The following is a 23,251-nucleotide window of genomic DNA, read 5'->3' on the forward strand; positions in this document are numbered from 1 at the left end:
GCAATCACTCTGCAAATGACAGTGAACAAGATTTCTCACTCTTTTCTAGTTTGTTCAAATCTAAAAGGAACTAGTATATCTGAAAAATTATTATATTTGTTGCAATTAATGGACATTGGTTGTAATGGACTTTGTTTTTATTACCTAAAGTTGTGATGAAATATATTACAATTATCTGATATTATTTCTAAGTATGAAACAATATATTATGAACCTATAATATCTACTTTATAATAAATGTAAATGTTTCATCATAGGACTAAATGTTTTACTGTAACTAAATATTAACACTGTAATGTTACATAGATGTCACCTAATTATTTTTCTCCCCTATCACCATCCTTAACCCCTTAAGCAAGGCATTTATAAAGTACACAACTATACATATTAATGCCACATTAGGGACAGTTACAAAGATTCAGTCCCTCTAAGAACTTATCACTTAAGATTCTTATATCAAAATGCTTAATGAATAGCTGTGGAATTCTTTTCTATATTGTAATTATTAACATTTTCCAATTAATATGTCATATTTCCTAATCATCTCTGCTTGCAAAATAAGCTTTAGAAGTTATAATCACTTTGAGCCATGAGAAGCTATTTTATACACTTCAACAACCAGTAATTAGGATATAAATCATTGCTTTATCCATATGAATCAATAAGCTATAAATCACTAGACATAGATTTACAAGACTGTATAAGTTTAGCACTTAAAGTTTCACAAATAGAATTAGCTTTCCCTGAAGGAGCAAGAGGTTTCTAAATATGATGAGGCCATTATTTCAAATTATGTCATTTGATTAGTAAAATTTTAGATGTGGAAAAAAAAATCTAAGCTCATTAGTTACAGATGAATTTTACTAAGGCTAGCAATTAAGAGGTTATATTCCTTTACCAAGTGCTAAATCTATACAGTCTTGCAAATCTATGTCAAATGATTTATAGCCTATTGATTCATATGAATAAAGCAATGATTTCTTTACCAAGGTTAGGTAACTAGTTAGTGGCAAAACTAAGATCAAAAGTTTTATTTTGCCTGACCTGTGGTGTCGACCTGGAATACTGAGGTCGCCGGTTCAAAACCCTGGGCTTGCCTGGTCAAGGCACATATGGGAGTTGAAGCTTCCAGCTCCTCCCCCTGTGCTCTCTCTCTCTCTCTCTCTAACAAAAAAAATGAATAAAAATTTTTTTAAAAAAGTTTTATTTCTGGCCCTGGCCAGTTGGCTCAGTGGTAGTGTGTCGGCCCTGCGTATGGATGTCCCAGGTTCAAATCCCAGTCAAAGCACACAGGAGAAGCGACCATCTGCTTCTCCACCCCTCCACCCTCCATCTCTCACTTATTTTTCTCCTCCTGCAGCCATGGCTCGAGTGATTCAAGCAAAGTTGGCCCTGGGTGCTGAGGACAGCTACAAGGCCTTGCCTAAGGCATTAAAGTAGTTCAGTTGCCAAGCAATGGAGCAGCAGCCCAGGTGGGCAGAGCATTGCCTGGTAGAGGACTTGCCAGGTGGATCCCAGTAGGGGTGCATGTGTGAGTCGGTCTCTGCCTCCCTGCCTCTCATTTAATAAAAAAAAAAAGTTTTATTTCCATTAATCTGTCTTTTTCATTATACTTATAAAAGTAGCAATATATTTATTTATAATACTTATTTCTTTTTACTTTTGAAATTATTAAGATGTTTTTAGTTCCATAAGAGCCTTGTTGTAGATCTTGTTCACCAATGTGTCTCCACACCTAGCAGCAGTTCCTGGTACATAGTACCTTCTTAAAAGTTGCATGAATAACATACTAATTGATCTCCAAGAATCCATGTCTCCTTATAATCCATTCTCCAGCCTGTATTCAGAGCAACATTATGTGAATCCGAACTCATTATATCACCACTTGTTTAAATACACTTCAATCTTTCTGGAACTGCATGGTCTGACCTCTACCAGCATTTCCAACTTCATCTTATACCATGGTCATTCTCTTTCTCTTAAGGTCTCTACCTGCCTTCCTTGTCAAAGACTTTTGCACCTGCTCTTCTCTCTACCAATCCCTCTGATCCCCATTCCTTTAACCTAGAGTAGATAACTTCTATTCATCCTTTAGCATTTGTTCATTTATCATTCCTAGGAAGTCTTTCCTAGCTACCCACACTATCAGAACTCCCATTACACAATCTGCAGCACCATGAGTATTTCTTTTGTGGCACTTACCAAAGATGTGATTATTGGATTAATATTTTTCTCCTCCACTACCTAAGCTACTTGAAAGTGGGGAAAACATCTTTTACCCACCATGTCATCCAGAGTGCTTAGCACATAGAAGGTACTCAAATATTTGTTGGAATACAAGTGAATAAACTGATGAATGAATGAACTTATTTTTATTATAATATCAGTGTGCTTTTCCCAAAGATACTAAAGAAAATTTCTATTATTTGTACTGCTTTATAACCCATTATTTATCACTTAAAAAATAAGCGGCATACTTTGAAAATTAATAAATTGACAAGGATAAGATAATTTATATCTTTGACATTTACATAAATTACCCAAGAATTGAATGGTTCTTGTACCCCAGCTAGCCCAGCTATGAGTGGAAGACAGTTTATGCTAATGGTACAAAACAGATTCAGTTAAGACTTGCCACTGTTTATGAACATAGGCAATTATCCATATCAAAAATTCAGTTTTTTTTACAGTCTACACTTTCATTTATTATTCGCTGACACTCATATATTGCTTCTTCCACACTTTCAACTGACTTGCAAACATCTGGGATATCCCAATTTTACTGTCTGCCAGTTCAGTTTTAACAGCAACTCCATCTTTGTTGAGTAGCATTTGCTATGATAACATTTTGAACACTTCGATTGTTCTTAGCCATATTTATGTTGCTGCTGTTTAAATGAGTGGGAAAATGTAATTTTTAGTGGAGTTGATATAAAAATTGTAATTAGTTAAGTTGATATAAAAGAAAGGCCCTGACCAGGAGGTTCAGTGGATAGAACACCCACCCTCTCCCTATGCCAAGGTCATGGGTTCAATCCCTGATCAAGGCACATATGAGAAGCAATCAATGAGTGCACAACTAAATGAAAAAACTTAGAACAATGAATTGATGCCTCTCTTCCTCTCCACTTCTCCCCTTTCCTCTCTCTCTCTCTCTTTCTCTCTTCCTTCCTCTCTTTCTCTCTCTCAAATCAATGAAAAAAATTTTAAATGTACCCCAGATCATTAAAAAAGTGTGGATAATTGACCTCAATTGTGTGACCATTTGTCAAAAGCAGACTGTAGGTTTAATAATAAAGGGAAAACCACATGTAAAAAGTAATAGAAAAGGACTGGGCAAGCCTCACCAGGCAGGTGGTGGCACAGTGGGTAGAGCATCGGACTGGGATGCAGAAAGACCCAGGTTCGAGACCCCAAGGTCGCCAGTTTGAGTGCGGGATCATCTGGTTTGAGCAAAAGCTCACTGGCGTGGACCCAAAGTCGCTGGCTTGAGCAAGGGGTCACTCAGTCTGCTGAAGGCCCACGGTCAAGGCACATATGAGAAAGCAATCAATGAACAACTTAGGTGTCGCAACGAAAAACTGATGATTGATGCTTCTTATCTCTCTCCATTCCTGTCTGTCTGTCCCTACCTATCCCTCTCTCTGACTCTCTGTCTCTGTTAAAAAAAAAAAAAAAAAAAAGAACTGGGCAAGATATTTAAAATGTAAGACATAGTGGCGCAAATGATATTCAATTGTATAATGAAACTATATAAACATACAAATAGAAAACAATTATCTGTAAAGAAATACACAAAATGTTCTTAATGTACAGTAAAATCTGGGCAGGTCATCTCTCCCTCTCCTTTCCATTTGTGGGTTACTTTTGAAATTTTCTATCATGAGTGTTTTGGCGGACAATTGTTTTCCTGGCTGTAGAACTTTTAACCCTTCCTTCCTAATAATGGTCTGATTTCTCTTTGGAGGAATCCCTCACTGAATACGGTTTTAGTGAGAGGTAATGCTTTCTTGCTACCATAGATTTCAATGGGGTCACATCTTCCTCCTCTAATTAAAGCTCAGCCAAACAGTCACTCATAGGACTTTGAATTTTTAGCATGTGCTAAAGCTATGGTAAGGGGTAAGGGTTATATACATTCCAATAGCAACAACAATGTGAAAAACATATTCTTTGGGCCCAATAACTTTTGCTGGTCTTTTCAGTGCCTCTGCCTCTGGAGCTCTTACCTCCACCCATTTCCTAAGGCTGGTCCTCAAACTGATTCTGTGAATTTGTAAAATAAATCATTCTCCGTAAAGATAGTTAGAATTGGTTTTTATTGCTTGTGACCAAGATTCCAAGACGTGGCACATTTACAAATCCAGATCTTTCTTGGGACGGTGCACACGCAGTGCAGTGTCCAGATGCAGTCTATATGGAATGGTGCACCTGCAACCATTATTAACTAATGTCACCCAATAAATAAATTTTACAAATCCAAATCCTATTGGCTCTACCTTCAAATATATCCAGAATTAGACTAATTCTTATCCCCTCTTTAACCATTTTCTAGGTAACCATTATCTCTCACCTGAATTATTGTAATAGCCTCCTAACTCATTTTCCCAATTTTACCCTAAATCTTCATCATCTGTTCTTAATAAAGCAATTTGAATATTCCTGTTAAAGCATAAGTCAGATCATGTAACTCTGCTCAAAAGCCTTTATTGGCTTCCCATTTGTTTCATACTAAAGCCAGTGTTCTCACAAGAGCTGTTGTTTTTTGCGTCATTCACGTGGTTGATCTTATGGGCTTCCCAAGGCTCTTTCTTTTTTCCATGGTTGTGGTATCTTGACCCTGAATATAACACCTTTCCTACATCCTGAAACAGAAATGAAGCAAAGGAGTGACTGTTAGTGCAGGCATTCACAACTTTTAGGATACTAGTTCAAGGGACTGGGACCCAAGAGAAGTTTTAAACCCATGAAGCCTGCAATACTAAAATTCTTGCAAGCAGAAGGGACCAGGTATACAGTATGTGAGACGAAAAAGACCAGACAGGCACAGGCAGGCAAAGAAATCCCAGAATTTGGACAACAAAGGAAAATCAGAGGAAACCTAAAATTCAGGCAATTGTAAAATTCCGAAAGTTCTTAATCTTTGCCCTACAGTGAATAAATGAATAGGTACCCTATGAACTATTCTGTGAGTTTTGATGAGGATTATATGAAATAATGTTAGTGCTTAAGATAGTGACATATAGGGAACACTCAATAGTCTTAGCTAGTGGCACAGTGGACAGAGTGTGCTCCTGGAGTGCTGAGGTTGCCAGCTTAACCACAGATTGCTGGTTTGAACCCCAGTAAGGGAATGGATGAGAAGCAATCAATGAGTGCACAAGTAAGTGAAGCAACAAGTTGATGTTTTTCTCTCTCTCTAAAATCAATAGGGAAAAAACATTTTAATACTCAATTATGCCAGCTATTATTATTATTATTTCTTTGGCACATTTATTAGGTACTCATTATATTCCAAGCACTGTGCTAGGCACTGGAAATAAAACTATGAAACAAATTGATTTGGCCTTTGCCCTCACGGAGCTCAGAGTTTCACGAGCTCTGTTTAGAAAATCGCAAACTCTCCCCATTTCCCCATGCTTTCCTTTGGTACAGCTGGAGTTCATAAAGCCACACTGCACACTAACCATCCATAATAAATAGGTAATTTTATCTTAGGATATAAAATAGAAAAATGTTTTCCTCATGCATACTAATATAAACATTGTGATGCTTGATATAGTCACAGTTGTGAGGGGAAAATTAATGCTTTATTGCATTATTTTTACCTTCCTTTACACACACAGTGAACTATTTTATAAAGGCTATTAAAATATTAGGCTATTTTCTTCTTCATTAAGCATAATTTCCTTTAATTTTTCATTAACATTTTACATGCTTCCCTTTTTAAAGATTAAATGGAATTGTTATGGGTAATATCATAGCATTGAGATGTTTATCAATATTTTCAAATTACATTGTTTTAATTTCCTAATTAAAATACTTCTCTTATTTTTTCTTTTTCTACATGAATATGACTTACCAAGGAATTGATACATATTAAATCACTGCCCTTGAGAACACAAATGTGAAATTAAAAGCAAAGAATATGTTATCATCTAGTAGATACCTCCAGTAAGAACTTCTATATTATTTGATTTTTTAAATTGTGAACAAGGATCATTTTTATAATTTCAAACTGTGAAACAGAATAGCCATACTTGTGTCATTTTCCCTGTCAAACTTTCACTTCCTGTTATTTACTAATGATATATTCAAGAACTTTTCCATGAATATTCAAATGTTTTATACACGTCTCATGTGTGCCTTGACCAGGGATAGAACCCAGGATGTTCACATGCTGGGCCGACACTCTATCTACTGAGCCAACCGGCCAGGACCACACTAATTATTTAAACTTGAGATATTATGAGATACTAAATCAAACAAATTAAGTTTCAACATTAATTATTTACTTAATGAAACATTGTTGAGAAAACAATTGTGTTAGGCTTGCTTGCTGGTTTACAGGCTGGTGGTAAGCAGACTATTAATTAATACTGGCTTTTGTAATAGTTCAGGAATCGTGAATGATGGAAATAAAAAAGAAAGCAAATGTGAGAGCAAGGTTGAACAAAATTGAAGACTTGCTAGTGACTGGTTAGATGTAGGAGAATAATGTAAAATCAGGTAGAAGTGCAAGCTTCTATAATCCACAACATGCTATAGGAAGTTGATTTTATAGCAAAGTATAGATTATTACCAGTAGAGCTTACCCTGTTTCTCAGGGCAATGAAATTAGTGAGGCAATGAATGGAGGGATGCCTTTGAGCGATGCTATCTAATATCTCCAACAGGGGATAAATTTATTTTTCGCCATACTGGGCAACAATTTTAGGTGTATTTTTCTCTGAATCTATTATTTCTTTAAATATATTTATCAATAATATGTATAAATGACCATTTTCATTAAATTTGAAAAATGTATTGAGTGAATTTACCAATGCTTTATAATATTCACTCATTAAAAATATTTGTTAAGCACCTACCCAACTATGTGCCAGGAACAGTTCTAGGCATTAGTAGTATAGCAGTGAATAAAACAGACAAAAATCTCTTTTTTTTAGTAACTATAATTAATTAGAATTTTAAATTACCTAAAGATCTTACAAAAAGTAATCACCAAAGTAGGATCAAGTTCAATATGAGAAGCGCAAAATTACAGCATTTAATTCAATTTTCAACAACAATAAAGCTCCAAAATAAGGACTTTCCAGACGTATTTTAAGACAAAGTGAAACAACTGGCAGCTGTTTTCTAAATATCACTTATGTTATATATATTTTTGAAATAATTATGATACGGGAATATATTAACAGAGATCATCGAGTGATCTGACCACAGAGTGGACAGGGAAGCACCAGACCCTGAGCAGCAGTTAATTCCTAAGTATGGCAAATACGTTAGTCTTACAGATAGCTTTGATGTTGAGTTTCTTCCTTTTGCTACAAATTCTGGCAGTTAGGGTAATCTATGACCTGGCTAAAATAAAGATTAGCCTAAAATGTCAAGAGGCATTTTGCTCAACATGGGATGTTAAGGAAATGTGTCTTCTTTCGGAATGCCAAGAATCCCCATAGGAAAATTTAATTAGAGAGTTAGCTTGGTTCCTATGAACTCTATTTAGTTCTTGAGGGGAACAAAACACATGAACTTAGAAAGACTGGCAAAGGATAGTGTTTTATAACAATGACAATGGAAAAGTTAGCATAAAATAGAATGGAAAAATTCTAGAGAGATGCAGTCATTGTGAGGTCTGATCAAATAATTCCTAAAGTCAATGACACCTTCATTTAATTAAAATAAGCCTTTGGATACAATTAAATATATATATAACATATATAATATATATATATGTTTTTCAGACTAGCCTGTAACGTCTCTTTTTTACTTCATTAGTAAGGGTACAAAGAATACAACTTCATTTTTTTGGATGCTGTGATCTCCATCACTGATTATAGAATTGTTCTTGTAAATCTACTCATTAAGTAAAGCTCTATTTATAAAGCAATTTGTAATGAGTTAGTCATGAAAATTGCAAAAGTTGAATGATTCATTTTACCTAAGGAAAGAAAAAATAGCTTAAGTCCAATAAGTCTAGAAAAGTTTAATCATGATCCAGGTTTCTTCCCAATGATACAATTTCTTGCCAAGTATACATTTCTATGATGTGATTATGATCACCTATTAAGCTAATACTATAAATCATTGCCTGTTTTTCTCAACATAAATTTTTTAGTGCTCCTGAATTTTTCTTATAAAAGTACATTTTTAGGACTTTATTAAAAGTGCCTTTTAAATTATGTTTAACCTGTATTTGCATCCTCATGTAACTGGTAGCTCTTGGAGCTGGAAAGAATCTTAGAGATCCTGGACCTAACTATTTTACAGATAAAGAAACTAAGAGTCAAGAATTATGAATAGCCCTGGCCGGTTGGCTCAGCGGTAGAGCGTCGGCCTAGCGTGCGGAGGACCCGGGTTCGATTCCCGGCCAGGGCACACAGGAGAAGCGCCCATTTGCTTCTCCACCCCTCCGCCGCGCTTTCCTCTCTGTCTCTCTCTTCCCCTCCCGCAGCCAAGGCTCCATTGGAGCAAAGATGGCCCGGGCGCTGGGGATGGCTCTGTGGCCTCTGCCCCAGGCGCTAGAGTGGCTCTGGTCGCGACATGGCGACGCCCAGGATGGGCAGATTATCGCCCCCTGGTGGGCAGAGCGTCGCCCCTGGTGGGCGTGCCGGGTGGATCCCGGTCGGGCGCATGCGGGAGTCTGTCTGACTGTCTCTCCCCATTTCCAGCTTCAGGAAAAAAAAAAAAAAAAAAAAGAAGTCATGGAGACTTCTAAGAAAAAAAAAAAAAAAAAAAAAAAAAAAGAATTATGAATAACTTCCACAAGGTCATATAGCTAGTTGATGATGAAAGAACCCGTCAGCTTTTCTGTTAGGATAAGATGTTTAAGGCAAATAATTTGAAGAGGCTTGTTTTATAAATACAATTTTAAAATTAGATAAATAGACATAACTTTCCATAAAAATTCAGGTGTATCTGACGTACGTTGATTCTAGTACCAATTTTCTTGGTGCCTGTGTAACCTTCTATTTCTAAGTTATTTCAAAAGTATTATTATAGAAGCATTACATAAAGAAATAGCTACATATTCTATCTTTATAATTCTTTGGAGGAAAACAAGACCCTGAAATTTTACACTTTGGCACATTGTTTGACACTTGGTAATGTTAAACATTTTCCTGTGTGTCTCTTTACTAGCTGTATTTTCTGCTCTATGAATATAAATTGATTGTTAAAATATACTTTTTTATTTTGAGAGTATGTTTATTAAAGCTAAGGACAGTAAAATAAGGGAGGGCTTAGGAGGAAAGAAGCAACAAGACAGAGCTTAGCTTTGGTTCTCTCTTGTGCTTCAGCTCTTCAGAAACATTTAGGAAAAAGTGAGCCTAAGCAGGGTGCATTGGCTCAGTGAGAAATAAAAGTCACGGTTACAGCAGTGAGCCGAAGGAAGGTTGCTAGTGACTCGCTGAAAGGTCAGAGAAAAGGGGAGCTTGAAGACAGGTTCAGGGGTTATCCCAGGGTGAGCTGCTACTGCCCACTGCTCTCCTGGTTGCGAGTCTCCTGGGGACTCTGAGCATTTAGGAGATGCACACCCGAGAGGGAAGAAAGGTGTTGATATGGTCCCAGGACTTATTTTTATCAATGAATTTTATATTGATAAAAACCGTAAATAACAGAAAATTTAAATGTTTAAACAAATGTCATACCAGTTTTTACTATATGTAGCAAGTTATCAAACCTCTAGGGAAAAAAAAACATTCTAAAACAGTGCTGAAGAGATTCAATGCTGCAATAGTTGACTCACTTCCAGGAGCCTTTAAATGATAAATTGCTAAATAAACTGTAAAACACTTCCTCTCATAATACACATTCATCTGAAAAAAAATAAAATCCTACACATTAAAAAAAATTTTTCCTGCCATTTAGTTCCTAGTACCTTTAAAGGATTAAAAAATGGGGAAGGGGGTGGCATCAGCATCATAGCAGCATAAGATGAGCCTTGTTTTTGTTACCCCCACCAACAATAAAAATTCAGCATCCATCCACAGACAACAGTGCCTTTGACAGAGCTGTGGATTCCAGCACCATAGGTCAAGGGACCAGGATGGAGTGCTGTCCACTCCATGCCAGGTAATAGGCAGCCAGACCTTGGTCCTGGCTCTGCATCCTTCAGTGACCCATGAACTATCTTCAGCCTTTTTTGGCCACAGTCCAGGCACTTCTAAGGAACACTACCTAGACAATTACTCATGAACCAGAGAGCCTTTGTAGAAGTCCAGGTTTCCAGGAAAGAAATTCCAGTACTCTGTTGGACCAAGAAAAATATGTGAGTTTAGGGATATTGGAGTGGGCTTAGTAAGGACTGGATGAGATGACTGTTACTTCAAATGTGATAAAAAGCAATGCAAAACTCTAAAGCATATAAAAAACAACAACAACAAGGAAACATGGTGTCACCAAATAATCACAATAATCTTCTAGTGACCAAACACAAAGACAGAGATTTCCAATTTACCAGGTAAAGAATTCAAAATAGCTGTTTTAGGGAAACTCAACAAACTACAAGAAAATATGGAAATACAAATTCAACAAAACCAAGAAAACAATGAAAAAACATAATGAGATGTTTAACAAAAAGATAGAAATCATTAAAAAAGAACCAACGAAAAACTCTGGAGTTGAAGAATGGAATAAAACAAAACAAAACACAATAGAGAGCCTGACCGAGCGGTGGTGCAGTGGATAGAGTGTCGAAATGGGATGCGGAAGACCCAGCTTCGAGACCCCGAGGTCACCAGCTTGAGCGAGGGCTCATCTGGTTTGAGCAAAAGCTCACCAGCTTGAGCCCAAGGTCACTGGCTCAAGCAAGGGGTTACTCGGTCTGCTGAAGGCCCGCGGTCAAGGCACGTATGAGAAGGCAATCAATGAACAATTAAGGTGTTGCAATGCACAATGAAAAACTAATGATTGATGCTTCTCATCTCTCCATTCCTATCTGTCTGTTCCTGTCTATCCCTCTCTCTGACTCTCTCTCTCTGTCTCTGTTTAAAAAAACACAACAAACAAACACAATAGAGCAGTGTTTTTCAACCAGTGTGCCACGGCACACTTGTGTGCCGTGAGACATGGTCAGGTGTGAGTATAAATACATTTAGAAACTATATTATTAACTATATGTATAATATGTACCGTGTTAGAGTGTCGTTTTGTGTCATTTGGGTAGGTGGTGTGCCCCAGGATTTTGTAAATGTAAAAAATGTGCCACAGCTCAAAAAAGGTTGAAAATCACTGCAATAGAGAGTATCAACAGACTTGATTAAGTAGAAGATAGAATCAATGAGATTGAAGATAGGATCTTCAAAATTACAAGGTGTGAGAAAACTCATATACATCCCCTAACCTCACCTCTCCCCTTTCCCTATTAGCCTGAATTAGTTATTAGATTAAGTGTCAATCTAAAGACAGAAGCTAGAGCTTCAGAAGATGAGTAAGGGGAATAATATCACCTGTAGAGGAGTCATGCAAACTACTATCTCAGGAGGCCTGGAAACCACATGCAGAGCTACAATAATGGAAGGGGTGGGATGCTCAGCTAAAGTGTTTCCAATACTCATGTAATATGTGGGTATATACTGGATTGAATAGTGCCACACACTCCTTCCAAATTTACTTCCTTCCCAGTACCTCTGAATATGACCTTATTTAGTAATAGGGTCTTGCACATATAGTTAGTTAAGATAAAGTTATAACCTAACTAACCAATATAAGATAAGCTGGGACCTTAATCCAACACGACTACTATCCTTATAAGAAGAGAAGAGACACAAAGACTGATACACAGAAGAGATGGCCAGTGAAGCTAGAGCCAGAGTTGGGTGCATCTACAATCCAAGGAATACCAAGGATTTCCAGTAACCACAGAAGCCAGCATGAGGCAAGGAAGGATCCTTCCATACAGCTTTCAGAGAAAGCATGGCCCTGCTGACACCTTGATTTCAGACTTTTAGCTTCCAGAACGGTGAGAATATAAATATCTGTTGTTTGTGGTAGTACTTTTCTGCAACAGCAATAGGAAATTAGTACAATTTTGAGGGCAAGACCCAGGAAACTGGGAGATGAGGCATTGAAGTGGTCCCTGAGTTGTGTTTATGATTGGAAGAGGAAGCAATATGACACTCCAATTAGGAAACAATATTGTCATTTTCTTGGGGCTGCCATAGGCTGGTCCATGCTGATTTTTTTTTTTTTTGTATTTTTCTGAAGTTGGAAACGGGGAGGCAGTCAGACAGACTCCTGCATGCGCCCGACCAGGATCCACCCAGCATGCCCACCAAGGGGCGATGCTCTGCCCATCTGGGGTGTTGCTCTGTTGCAACCAGAGCCATTCTAGTGCCTGAGGCAGAGGCCATGGAGCCATCCTCAGTGCCTGGGCCAACTTTGCTCCAATGGAGCCTTGGCTGCAGGAGGGAAAGAGAGAGACAGAGAGGAAGGAGAGGGGGAGGAGTGAGAAAGTAGATGGGTGCTTCTCCTGTGTGCCCTGGCCGGGAATCAAACCCGGAACTCCTGCACGCCAGGCCGATGCTCTACCATGAAATTTTTCTTATATATAAACTCAGATCTTTTAGATGGTGATATAAAAGGATGGTTGCAAGGAAAAGAAAAACTTCTTTTTATTCTCTGAACACAAGCCAGGGCTTTCTGTCTTAAGTGAGTATAATGCTGTTATAATTGGCAAAATCAGAGATGAGCTTCAAACCATTGTCAGTAGAGGGAGTTATGCAAATTAAGCACACACATTATAAATATAGTAATTCCCAAACTAATTTTCTTCTATATATTATGTAGTGACTTAGACTTTTTTTTTTTAGTGACTTAGACTTTGATAAAAACCTTAATATTGCATTTAGATCGTATTGCTAAGAGTGTAGTGGAATATAATTCTGGGTACATGACAGGATTGAACTCACCACCTTACCCCCAAACCTGCTTTACATGCAATATTTCTGTCAGTTGATGACATTATGCAAACCAGAAACTTTGAAGTCATTATTGATTCTACCCTACCTCTCCCACTTCTACCCTACCTCTCCCAATTTAATTTCTAAATGATTTCTCTCACTTTCACTATTCATCACCACCAAGTTTCTCTAAATCAAACAGTACTCCTCTTATTACTTCTTCTCAGCCTCTTTGGTCAACTAGTCTCTCTCTTTTTCTTAAACAGTAAATGCCAAGGCCCTCAGGCCCACTTTTCTTCCAACTCCCCACCCTCTCAGCTTCTCTCTCATCCACTCTCATGGCTTCAGTGATGAAAATTCCCATGCTTATATCTCCAGCTCGGACCTCTCCAGGAGCTCCTGTCTTGGATGCATAGGTGCCTGCTCAGTATCTCTACTTGGGTGTTCCAGAGACACCTCAAACCTAAATACTCCAGACTACATTTGTCATTTTCCCTCACATCTTTTACTCTCCATAACTTTTTATCCACTTGCTTCAATAATTCATCTTTCCCTCCCTCTCCAAGTCCTTAGATACTCCCCTTTCTTAGATACTTTTTGATGCCTCAACTCCGTTACCATTCTTTATGCACACTCAAATTAATGTATCTCTTTGTTGAACACCTTAGAGTCAAGACCACCCCAGCAGCTTCCCCTGCTCTCCCCCACCAATACACCATCTATGTTGCCACTTGATCTAATGCAAACCCTTCAATGCTTCTCCTTGCTTACAGGATAAGGTTCAAACACCTTGGCATAATAAACAAGGCCCTGTATCATGTGACATTCAGGTTAAACTCTCAACATTCTTCACCTCCTTGCCTTTGATGCTTCAGAAATATCAGACTACTTGGGATTTTGTGCTCACACCATATTTCAGGACCTTGTGTGTGTTCTTCTCTGATTGGGATGTTCTTACCTATTGTCCACCTGCACACCCCCTCTTCATCCTGAAGAATCTGCTCAGCCCTCACCTTTCTTGTGGATCTTCTTACTCCTCACTCTCCCAGAACAGAACTAATCATGACTTCCTCGGCACTGTCTCTGAACTTAGTGCATATTTGCAATAATCTGTTTATTTGATTCTCTCTCTCACTAGAGTGGACATTTTTTGTGGGAAAGGGGCCATTTTCATCATGATAGTGCCTACTACAGTGCCTGCAGATAGCAGGACTCAGTGTTTGTTGAACTAAAGTTCTGCTTATTTTTGGATGAAGAAGCCTTCTTCATATGGCATTTCAGGTAACGTATTTAAAGTAATAAAGATTTTGTTAAGCAATGACATTGCTATGTCATATAATTAGGAGATTTTAATAAAAACTAATTCTATATAAATAGAAATGTTAATTGCTTAACTAAAATTACACCTTATTTCCTTAGAAACAAAACATTTTATTGATTTCTCTTTTTATCACCCTTTACAATCTGAGAATGTCCTATCGCTCCTATCTCTAAAATAGAAGCTAAGTCTGCCCCTTCCCCCCATTTTACTCTTGTACTACCACTCCAGGACCCCATCATTTCTCATCTGAATTACTGCAGGTGCCTCCTGACTGCCTTGTTTTCTATACAGCAACTGAAGTGCTTCTTTTCAAATACAGATCAGATCCTGTTTCTACCTATAAAGCCTCTAATTGCTTTTCATTGCACCAAGATGTTCAAACTCCTTATCTGGCCTACACAGTCCTAAGTGATCTGCCCTCCCACACCGTGCTACCTCTCTGATTGTGCCTAGACCACTATCCTTGCACACTATTCCTGTCTCAATAGCACCTTTTCTGTTCCTTGAACTCCTTAGCAACTTAGAGATTCCACACTTGTTCCTTGACCTAAGGATTCCTATATGGCTGTCTTCTTTGTCGTTCAGGTCTCAGTTCCAATGGCATTTCCTCAAGAGGTCCCCTTTATCATCCAGTTTAAAGCAGCAACCAGCCACAGGATGTCACACCACCCTGTTCTATTTTCTTCATAGTTCTAATTACTTAACAGCAGAGTAAAACTCGGAATTATTTTACAGATTACCTGAAAGCTAGTTATGATAACCAATCCAAGAGTCAGCTTGGTTTTATCTCTCATCACCCACAAATTCACGCACCTTAATTTGTTTAGAGTTATATGCTTACCTAGTAACTACAAAAAAACCCCAACAACTAAATAAAACAATGATCCCAAACTTGAATACTTCGAAAGCCATTGAAGTGTATCCCTCTTACACATGTTTTCCTATCACTTTAAATGGGAAACAAACTTTCTCATTTGTCAGTTTCCAATTTATGATTACTTCACTTCTTTGGATCAGATTAAATTTAGATTACTATATTAGTGTGCAAAACTATATGTACCAGGTGTTTTAAGGCCTTGCTCGGTAAGTTTGGAGTTCTTCTCTTACCACCTCCTTGAAACAAGTTCTTGCAAATGTTTTCCTTTTATATCCCTGGTGTGGTTTTGCTACTGAAGTTCTCTTTCTCCTTCTGTATTCACTTCCCATCCCCAATCCTTAACAAGAAATCTAGGTTCAAGAGCTCTTTTGGTTTCACTGACATCCTGAAAATTTTTTTTACATGGCATATCCCCATTTATTCATTTATAAAGCATTATTAGTATTCCTTTTGATGCTGAAATTATCCCATATTTAACAACTGAGAGATCCTTTAAGCAGCTACCTGTGTCCTTTTGACCATTCCCTTCATTTTTAAGCACATTTCTATCTTCTAGCACAAAAGGCCTAATCCGTACTGTATCTGCCCCAGCCCTGGAATCAGCCTTTTTTCCCCAAGGAACTGTGACAGAGTCATGATTCCTTTTACTGGAGTCTGGGATTTAGAAACCAACACTTGGGTGCGAGATATACTGCTGGCTTGTCATTGCTTGAACTATAAGACTTTGTAATTATCTTCCTGTACCACATTATCAGCTCGAATTTTGTTCCATTGCAAGTCTGGTTCTAGAAGACAGTGGCTTATCTTTCTCAGTATCTTCATTTTGAGCCAGCAAGGCCCCGTGCTTCAAACAGACAGAAGCTATTTCGTGTTTCCATTTAAGAACCTTCAGGGGGAGCCCTGGCTGTGGTGGGATTCAGCCAGTTTGCACCAGTTCTGCAGAACCAATACCCACTTTTCTGTTGAGTTTGGAGAACTGGTTGTTAAAATGGCACTTGTAATCAGGGTTCTCTCTAAGGTGGGTGCCTGGGCAGCCGCCCAATGTGGAAATCACAAATTTACATTCCTTACACTTTTTTAACGTTCATCGTGCAACTGCATATTCTAAGCACCTGTAGTAATGTTCAGTCCGCCCATAAGTGAAAAAAAATTGCAAGCGAGGACGCCAATCAAGAAGCAATATGCGCCTGACCAGGAGGTGGTGCAGTGGATAGAGCATCGGACTGGGATGCTGAGGACCCAGGTTCAAGACCCTGAGGTCGCCAGCTTGAGCACAGGTTCATCTGGCTTGAGCAAAAAAGCTCACACTAGCTTGGACCCAAGGTCACTGGCTCAAGCAAGGGGTCACTCAGTCTGCTGAAGGTCCACGGTCAAGGCACATATGAGAAAGCAATCAATGAACAACTAAGGTGTTGCCACAAAAAACTGATGATTGATGCTTTTCATCTCTCTCTGTTCCTGTCTGTCCCTGTTTATCCCTCTTTCTGACTCTTTCTCTGTCCCTGTAAAAAAAAAAAAAAAAAAAAAAAAGGCAATATACAAATATCTTAAATAAGTTTTATTTTTTTCAGGTATTATTTAATATTTTTACATTAATATTTTAAAACGCTTGTAATCTAGTTTTGTATACCTCTTTTATAGTTCTTATTTAAATATTAAATGCTTGAAATAATAAACTACCTTTCGGTGTATCTTTTTTTATACTTAAAACAGTTATTAGGGCAGACAACCGGTTGTTAAATAACTTGAACCCCTCACTGGACCTTTGCTTGGTTGCTCAGTTGGTTGGAGAGTAATTTGGGCAGGCCAAGGTGGCCAGTTGGCAACCCTGGTCAGGGCACATACAAGAATCAGCCAATAAATACATAAATAAGTGGAACAACAAATCATTTTTCCCCTTTTTCTCTTTCCTTTCCTCTTTCTCTAAAATCAATTAAAAAAAAACACACCAAAAAAACCGTTCAGCGAGGAGCTCTTGGGCACAGGCATGCACTACAGACCTGTGTCCTCCAGAGTCCGCTGTGCTGCGCCCTACAGCAACCTCAAAGCCCTCTCAAACCTGGAGTGTCTGCAACACTTCGCAAGGACACCGAAGAGGGGGCACGTCAGCGCTCCGACTTCCTCCCGACGCCGCCGCTGATTGGCTCCTGGGCCCTATAAGAGACCAGTGAATTAGCAGCCGGCCCTAGCAGAAACTTGTGGGAGGTTGTGGGGTGGCATCGCTCTTTCGTCCTCGTCAACCCGCTGACGAGCCGGCGGGGGGAGCATGAGGTCGTCCTGTGTCGTGCTCACCGCCCTGGTGGCGCTGGCCGCCTATTACGTCTACATCCCCCTGCCCGGCTCCGTGTCCGATCCCGGGAAGCTGATGCTGCTGGACGCGACTTTCCGGGGCGCACAGCAAGTGGTGAGACGCAGCCCAGCGCTGACCCTCTCTTTCTCCTCTTAAGCACAATTTAAAGGGGGAAGCAAAATTTCCGGACCGTGTCCCACGAGAATGCATTTTGCTAAAACAGTGAGGCAGTTGCTTTTTAAGGTGGTTCAGTCGAGCATTTTCAGGGTGTCGCATTAGCCTCCTTGCTGGCTGTGGGCAACGTCTGTGCCTCCTCGTCTGCGCTGGCCATGGAGAAGTGAAGTTCTTGAGTAGAATTTGACAACCGTTAACCCTTCGTCTGACCTAACTAGCCCCCTCTGTCTTGGTTTGCAACGTCAGAAAAGACGACCTTTAAGCATTTTATAAGCCACCTTTCCCCCATTATTGTTCTCCGATAGGCGCCAGCAGAGAGCGAGTTAAATGTTTTTAGGACAGCTCTGGGAAAAACAGGCTCTCGGTTCGGGTAATGCAACCACCTTAAAAGCAGAAGCGGGCACAGGCAGTGGCACCACATCCCCTGATGTGGAGCTTTCGGTTCCTGGGGGCCAGCGGTCAGGGCTCCTCCAGGCACTTGAGGAACCGCTCAGATCTCCCTTGTCACGCGTGGCATTTATTAGCTTAGCCCAAGAAAGAAGGCCAGGAGGCCTGGCTGGCTAGAGGAGCGCTGGAGGCTGCAGCCAGAGTTTGCATGATATATCTGTTTTCCGCCTGCCCTGCAGCATTTATTTGACGTCCTTGGCTGTCAAGACATAACCTTTGCCTGAACCAGGATACCCTGGCTTACCCAGACAGGTTAACATTGCTTTCTACTGTATCATGGGTGTAAATTTCTTTTCCCCATAAACAGGAAGATATTACTCTCTGCTTTATTCTATGGTAAGAAGCCTTATTTTCAATGCCAAAAACTAATATTTAAACTACAATCTGCAGCCTGAATAGTTTGCTCTATCTAAACTCCTAACCCTCCTCCAAAATCAAGTTTTCTCTTTCCAACCTTATATTTCAGGTTATTTTGTAAACTCCTTTTCTCAAGAGTGACTGGAGAGAGAGAGGGGAAATAAACATGACTTTTCCTAGAGGGCTGGGGTATTGTAGCATAATCATAGTAGGAATTTGCTTCTCTTGAGCCCAGCCACCTTCTCCACCTCCCAAGCCCCCTGTTGACTCCTAGGAAATACCCATGAAACTATAGATCCTTCTCCTTTCCTCCCGTTCACTGTAATGTTAACACAGTAAAAGCATGGCCACCCCTTCTCTAGCAATGATTTCATGCAAGGCAATCTTCATGTAGGAACCCCTGCAATCCCTTTTTTTTTGTTCACAAATTATGTAATTTGGGAATAACATCCTTCAAGGATTCTGGGGTACAATGGTATTTACCTGGGATGAGTTAAATGGCCTTTAGTAAACAGTAGATAGTAGGTAAGAAAAATAGTGACAAAGAAAAAGAAGAAAAACAGGGTGGGGGGAGTAAAATGTCTGTGTTGGCCGCAGAGATAATTTTTCATTTTCAGGTCACCAAGGAAGTCTTCCACATCCTAAGTAATCTGGGAAATGCCAGGTTGGAAGAAAAGCGTTTCTTCCCCATCTAGGCTATCAACCCATTTAAGGCAAGTCCTTGGTGGGTAACTCAGTTGGTTAGAGCATTGTCCCCATTCACCAAAGTTGTGGGTTTGACCCCCGGTCAGGACACATACAAGGATCAATGAAAGAATGCATAGATAAGTGAAATAACAAATTGATGCCTTTCTCTCCCTCTCTCCCTCCCTCACTCCCTCATTTCCTCTCTCTAAAAATCAATAATAATAATTTTAAAAAGGCAAAACTTTTGGACCCTACAGTCCTTCACAGAATGTACCTCCAGCTAGTGTTCTGGTGATAATGTGAGTAATGCCAAATCTCAGAGATAGATGAAGTAGCAAAGCATCCTCACCTGGCACCGTAGCTTTACACAGAAGTGGCTCTCATCACTTGTCTTCACAATGATGAAATATTAGAAAAATCATTCAGACCACATGGAAGCCTGTTTTGCCTATAAAGCAATTTACCAATGCTGCTTCAAATTGTCCTGGGGAAAAGACAGTGTGCCTTGACACAATGTAAGTAGATAAGAGCGTGACTCTTAGAGTCATGCCTTTCTGAATCACATTTCAGCCAGGATGCTTACTGATTGGGAGGCCAGGCAATTTACTAATCTACTCCAATCCCCAGTTTTCCTTATAAAATAGGGCCAACCTTGTAGGGTTGGTGTGAGGTTTAGTAATGTATTTAAATGCCTATAAATATTCTTTTAAGAGTTGTCCCACAGGTCCGCTATGATTGTGGAGATTCCCAAATCTGTGGGATTGCCCAACTTTGTTGAAACAATGAAACAAATGTAAACCAGAAACAACAGAATTCTGAAGAGCTACCACTAAATTTCATGGCATAAAGTTTGTTACCCAAATAATTTCAGAGTTGACTGGTTCAATTACAAAAGCAACTGAAGCTATTTCAGAAATGAACGTGGTCTACCACCTAACACAGCAGACTCATGCCTGGCATCAAGAAATATGAATGCTAATTTTATTCTGTTGTCATTGGCAAGTGCTCCATCCCTCAAACCACTCTTATTACCTTTATCCTGAGCAGAAGAATTGTTTATTGTACTTATCTTCCTTGGAGTCCTGCAGTATTACCTAAGAAGAAGCTACTTGGTATCTTTCCCTAATTCATCTCAAACACATGCTACATTAGAATCATTTAGGGAGCTTTAAAAATCCTGATGCCCAGGTCACACCCTATACCAGTACTTTATTTAGAATTTGTGGGAGGTAAGTCCCAGGCATCAATGTTTTTAAAGCTCTTGAAGTGATTTCAATGTACAGCAAAATTTGAGAAGCACTGTGTTTTGTTTTTTTTTTTTTTAATAAATTTTTATTAATGGTAATGGGATGACATTAATAAATCAGGGTACATATATTCAAAGAAAACATGTCTAGGTTATTTTGTCATCAAATTATGTTGCAAACCCCTCGCCCAAAGTCAGATTGTCCTCCGTCACCCTCTATCTAGTTCTCTGGGCCCCTCCCCCTCCCCCTAACTCTCTCCCTCCCTCCCTCCCATGTCCTCCCTCCCCCCCCCACCCTTGGTAACCACTACACTCTTGTCCATGTCTCTTAGTCTCATTTTTATGTTCCACCAATGTATGGAATCATGTAGTTCTTGTTTATTTCTGATTTGCTTATTTCACTCCTTATAATGTTATCAAGATCCCACCATTTTGCTGTAAATGATCTGATGTCATCATTTCTTATGGCTGAGTAGTATTCCATAGTGTATATGTGCCACATCTTCTTTATCCAGTCTTCTATTGAAGGGCTTTTTGGTTGTTTCCATGTCTTGGCCACTGTGAACAGTGCTGCAATGAACATGGGGCTACATGTGTCTTCACGTATCAATGTTTCTGAGGTTTTGGGGTATATACCCAGTAGAGGGATTGCTGGGTCATAAGGTAGTTCTATTTGCAGTTTTTTGAGGAACCACCATACTTTCCTCCATAATGGTTGTACTACTTTACAGTCCCACCAACAGTGAATGAGGGTTCCTTTTTCTCCACAGCCTCTCCAACATTTGCTATTACCCGTCTTGTTGATAATAGCTAATCTAACAGGGGTGAGGTGGTATCTCATTGTAGTTTTGATTTGCATTTCTCTAATAACTAATGAAGCTGAGCATCTTTTCATATATCTGTTGGCCATTTGTATCTCTTCCTGGGAGAAGAAAGCACTGTGTTTTAAGATAAATAAAATGCATTGCAGATGTAGATAATATATTTTCCTTAAACTGCTCAAGTTATGTTGCACATATGTTACTGTGAATGAGCCCCTTAATATTAGCATGGATTAGTTTATCAGATTAGTTGGTTCATACTTTGGCTCTAAGAGTCTAAGGGGATAAAATACTAGCTAGGCAAATTTCAGGGTTATAGCAGAGCCGTCATAAGATTTGAGCCATGGAAAAGCACAAACAAAAGTGGTCGGGGAAGGCAGTGGAGAGAGAGGGTATATCAAGATTGGGCAGTTGAAAACTAGAGGGACAAATGAATGGAGTTTTGGGAGATTCTGATACTGATTTCAAATGGTTACATGAGCAGAATTTAAAAATTGATAATTCCAGTACAGGTGAAGATACTGAGATATGTACATGCCTCAGATTGGCAATATCCATTGAAAACCATAGAAGCATATTTATTCTTTGACTTCGTAATCTTTTTAGAGAATTTAAGTGATCATGGATATAGGCAAAACTGTAGCTATGAAGATGGAGACAATTTACAGGATCAAAAACCTTGTTTAGTCCTAAAGCACTGCTATTTATGAGAAATATGGGGGACCACTCAGCAACCTTGTTTATCTTTTATTTCTTTTCATATAGCATTATTGAAAAGAATAAAAACTTAAGCACATTTAGAGATCAAGTAAACTGTGGTAAATCTTCATTTTGGAATACTGTGCAGTCAAAAAAAATTGGCTTGTAAAATAATGTTTAGTGGCCTATGAAAAATTTGTACTGTATATTATGTGGGAAAATGCTACAAAACAACATATATGCCCATTATCCCATTTAAAATATCTTTTAAAACATACAATTATGTATATCTATATATAGGTATAGAAAAAGCAGAAGTATATAATTTAAAATATAGGGATGGGGGTGTAAGGTTATATCTTTCAATTTTCAAATCCGTATTTGGTAGTTTTTCTACAATGATCATGTCATAATAAGAAACGACCTTAGGCCCTGGCAGATTGACTCAGCAAAAGAGCGTTGGCCAGGCATGTGGAAGTCCTGGGTTTGATTCCTGGCCAGGACACACAGGAGAAACGCCCATCTGCTTCTCCACCCTTCCCCCTCTCCTTTCTCTCTATCTCTTTCTTCCCCTCCTGCAGCCAAAGTTCCATTGGAGCAAAGTTGGCAGGTGGTGGTGGGGGTTTAAGAATGGGTCCATGGCCTCTGCCTCAGGCACTAGAATGGCTCTGGCAGCAGCAGAGCAATGCCCCAGATGGGCAGAGCATCGCCCCCTAGTGGGCATGCCGGGTGGATCCCTGTCGAGTGGATCCCTGTCGGGCACAAGCAGGAGTCTGTCTGCCTTCCCGCTAATAACTTTGGAAAAATACAAAAAACAAGTAAGTTAATTAATTAAAATAAATAAATAATAAAAAGAAACGACCTTAAAACGTTTTGTAATAAGTTTTTTAGTAGGTTCTTCTTCCGAGATCAGACGAGATCAGGCGCGTTCAGGGTGATATGGCCGTAGACTAGTAGGTTCTTCTAAAGTGAAATTGATGTGCTGATGCTTATCATTGTGATTAATCTCTTGGTAATTGTCTTATGAAGAAAGCCAGATTTCTTTCTTTTTTTTTTTTTTTTGTATTTTCTCTGAAGCTGGAAACGCGGAGTGACAGTCAGACAGACTCCCGCATGCGCCCCACTGGGATCCACCCGGCACGCCCACCAGGGGGCGATGCTCTGCCCACCAGGGGGCGATGCTCTGCCGCGACTAGAGCCACTCTAGTGCC

The 23,251-nt window shown here is 39.3% G+C and overlaps 1 protein-coding gene across 2 annotated transcripts in view; it reads left to right on the top strand.

Moving 5' to 3' along the window:
- Nucleotides 1–17,489: 17,489 nt before the first annotated feature.
- Nucleotides 17,490–23,251, top strand: part of NCEH1 (neutral cholesterol ester hydrolase 1) — a 90,854-nt gene continuing 85,092 nt past the window's right edge. Inside the window, exon 1 of one of the 2 annotated variants that reach the window (XM_066241007.1) lies at nucleotides 17,490–17,723. In XM_066241007.1, coding sequence (XP_066097104.1) covers nucleotides 17,586–17,723 — 138 coding nt within the window. In that variant the 5' untranslated portion in view covers nucleotides 17,490–17,585. The remainder of the gene's footprint in view (nucleotides 17,724–23,251) is intronic. The other variant, XM_066241008.1, reaches the window with a different exon arrangement.

Source organism: Saccopteryx bilineata, chromosome 8 (genome assembly GCF_036850765.1).
Source record: "Saccopteryx bilineata isolate mSacBil1 chromosome 8, mSacBil1_pri_phased_curated, whole genome shotgun sequence".
Lineage (NCBI taxonomy): Eukaryota > Metazoa > Chordata > Mammalia > Chiroptera > Emballonuridae > Saccopteryx > Saccopteryx bilineata.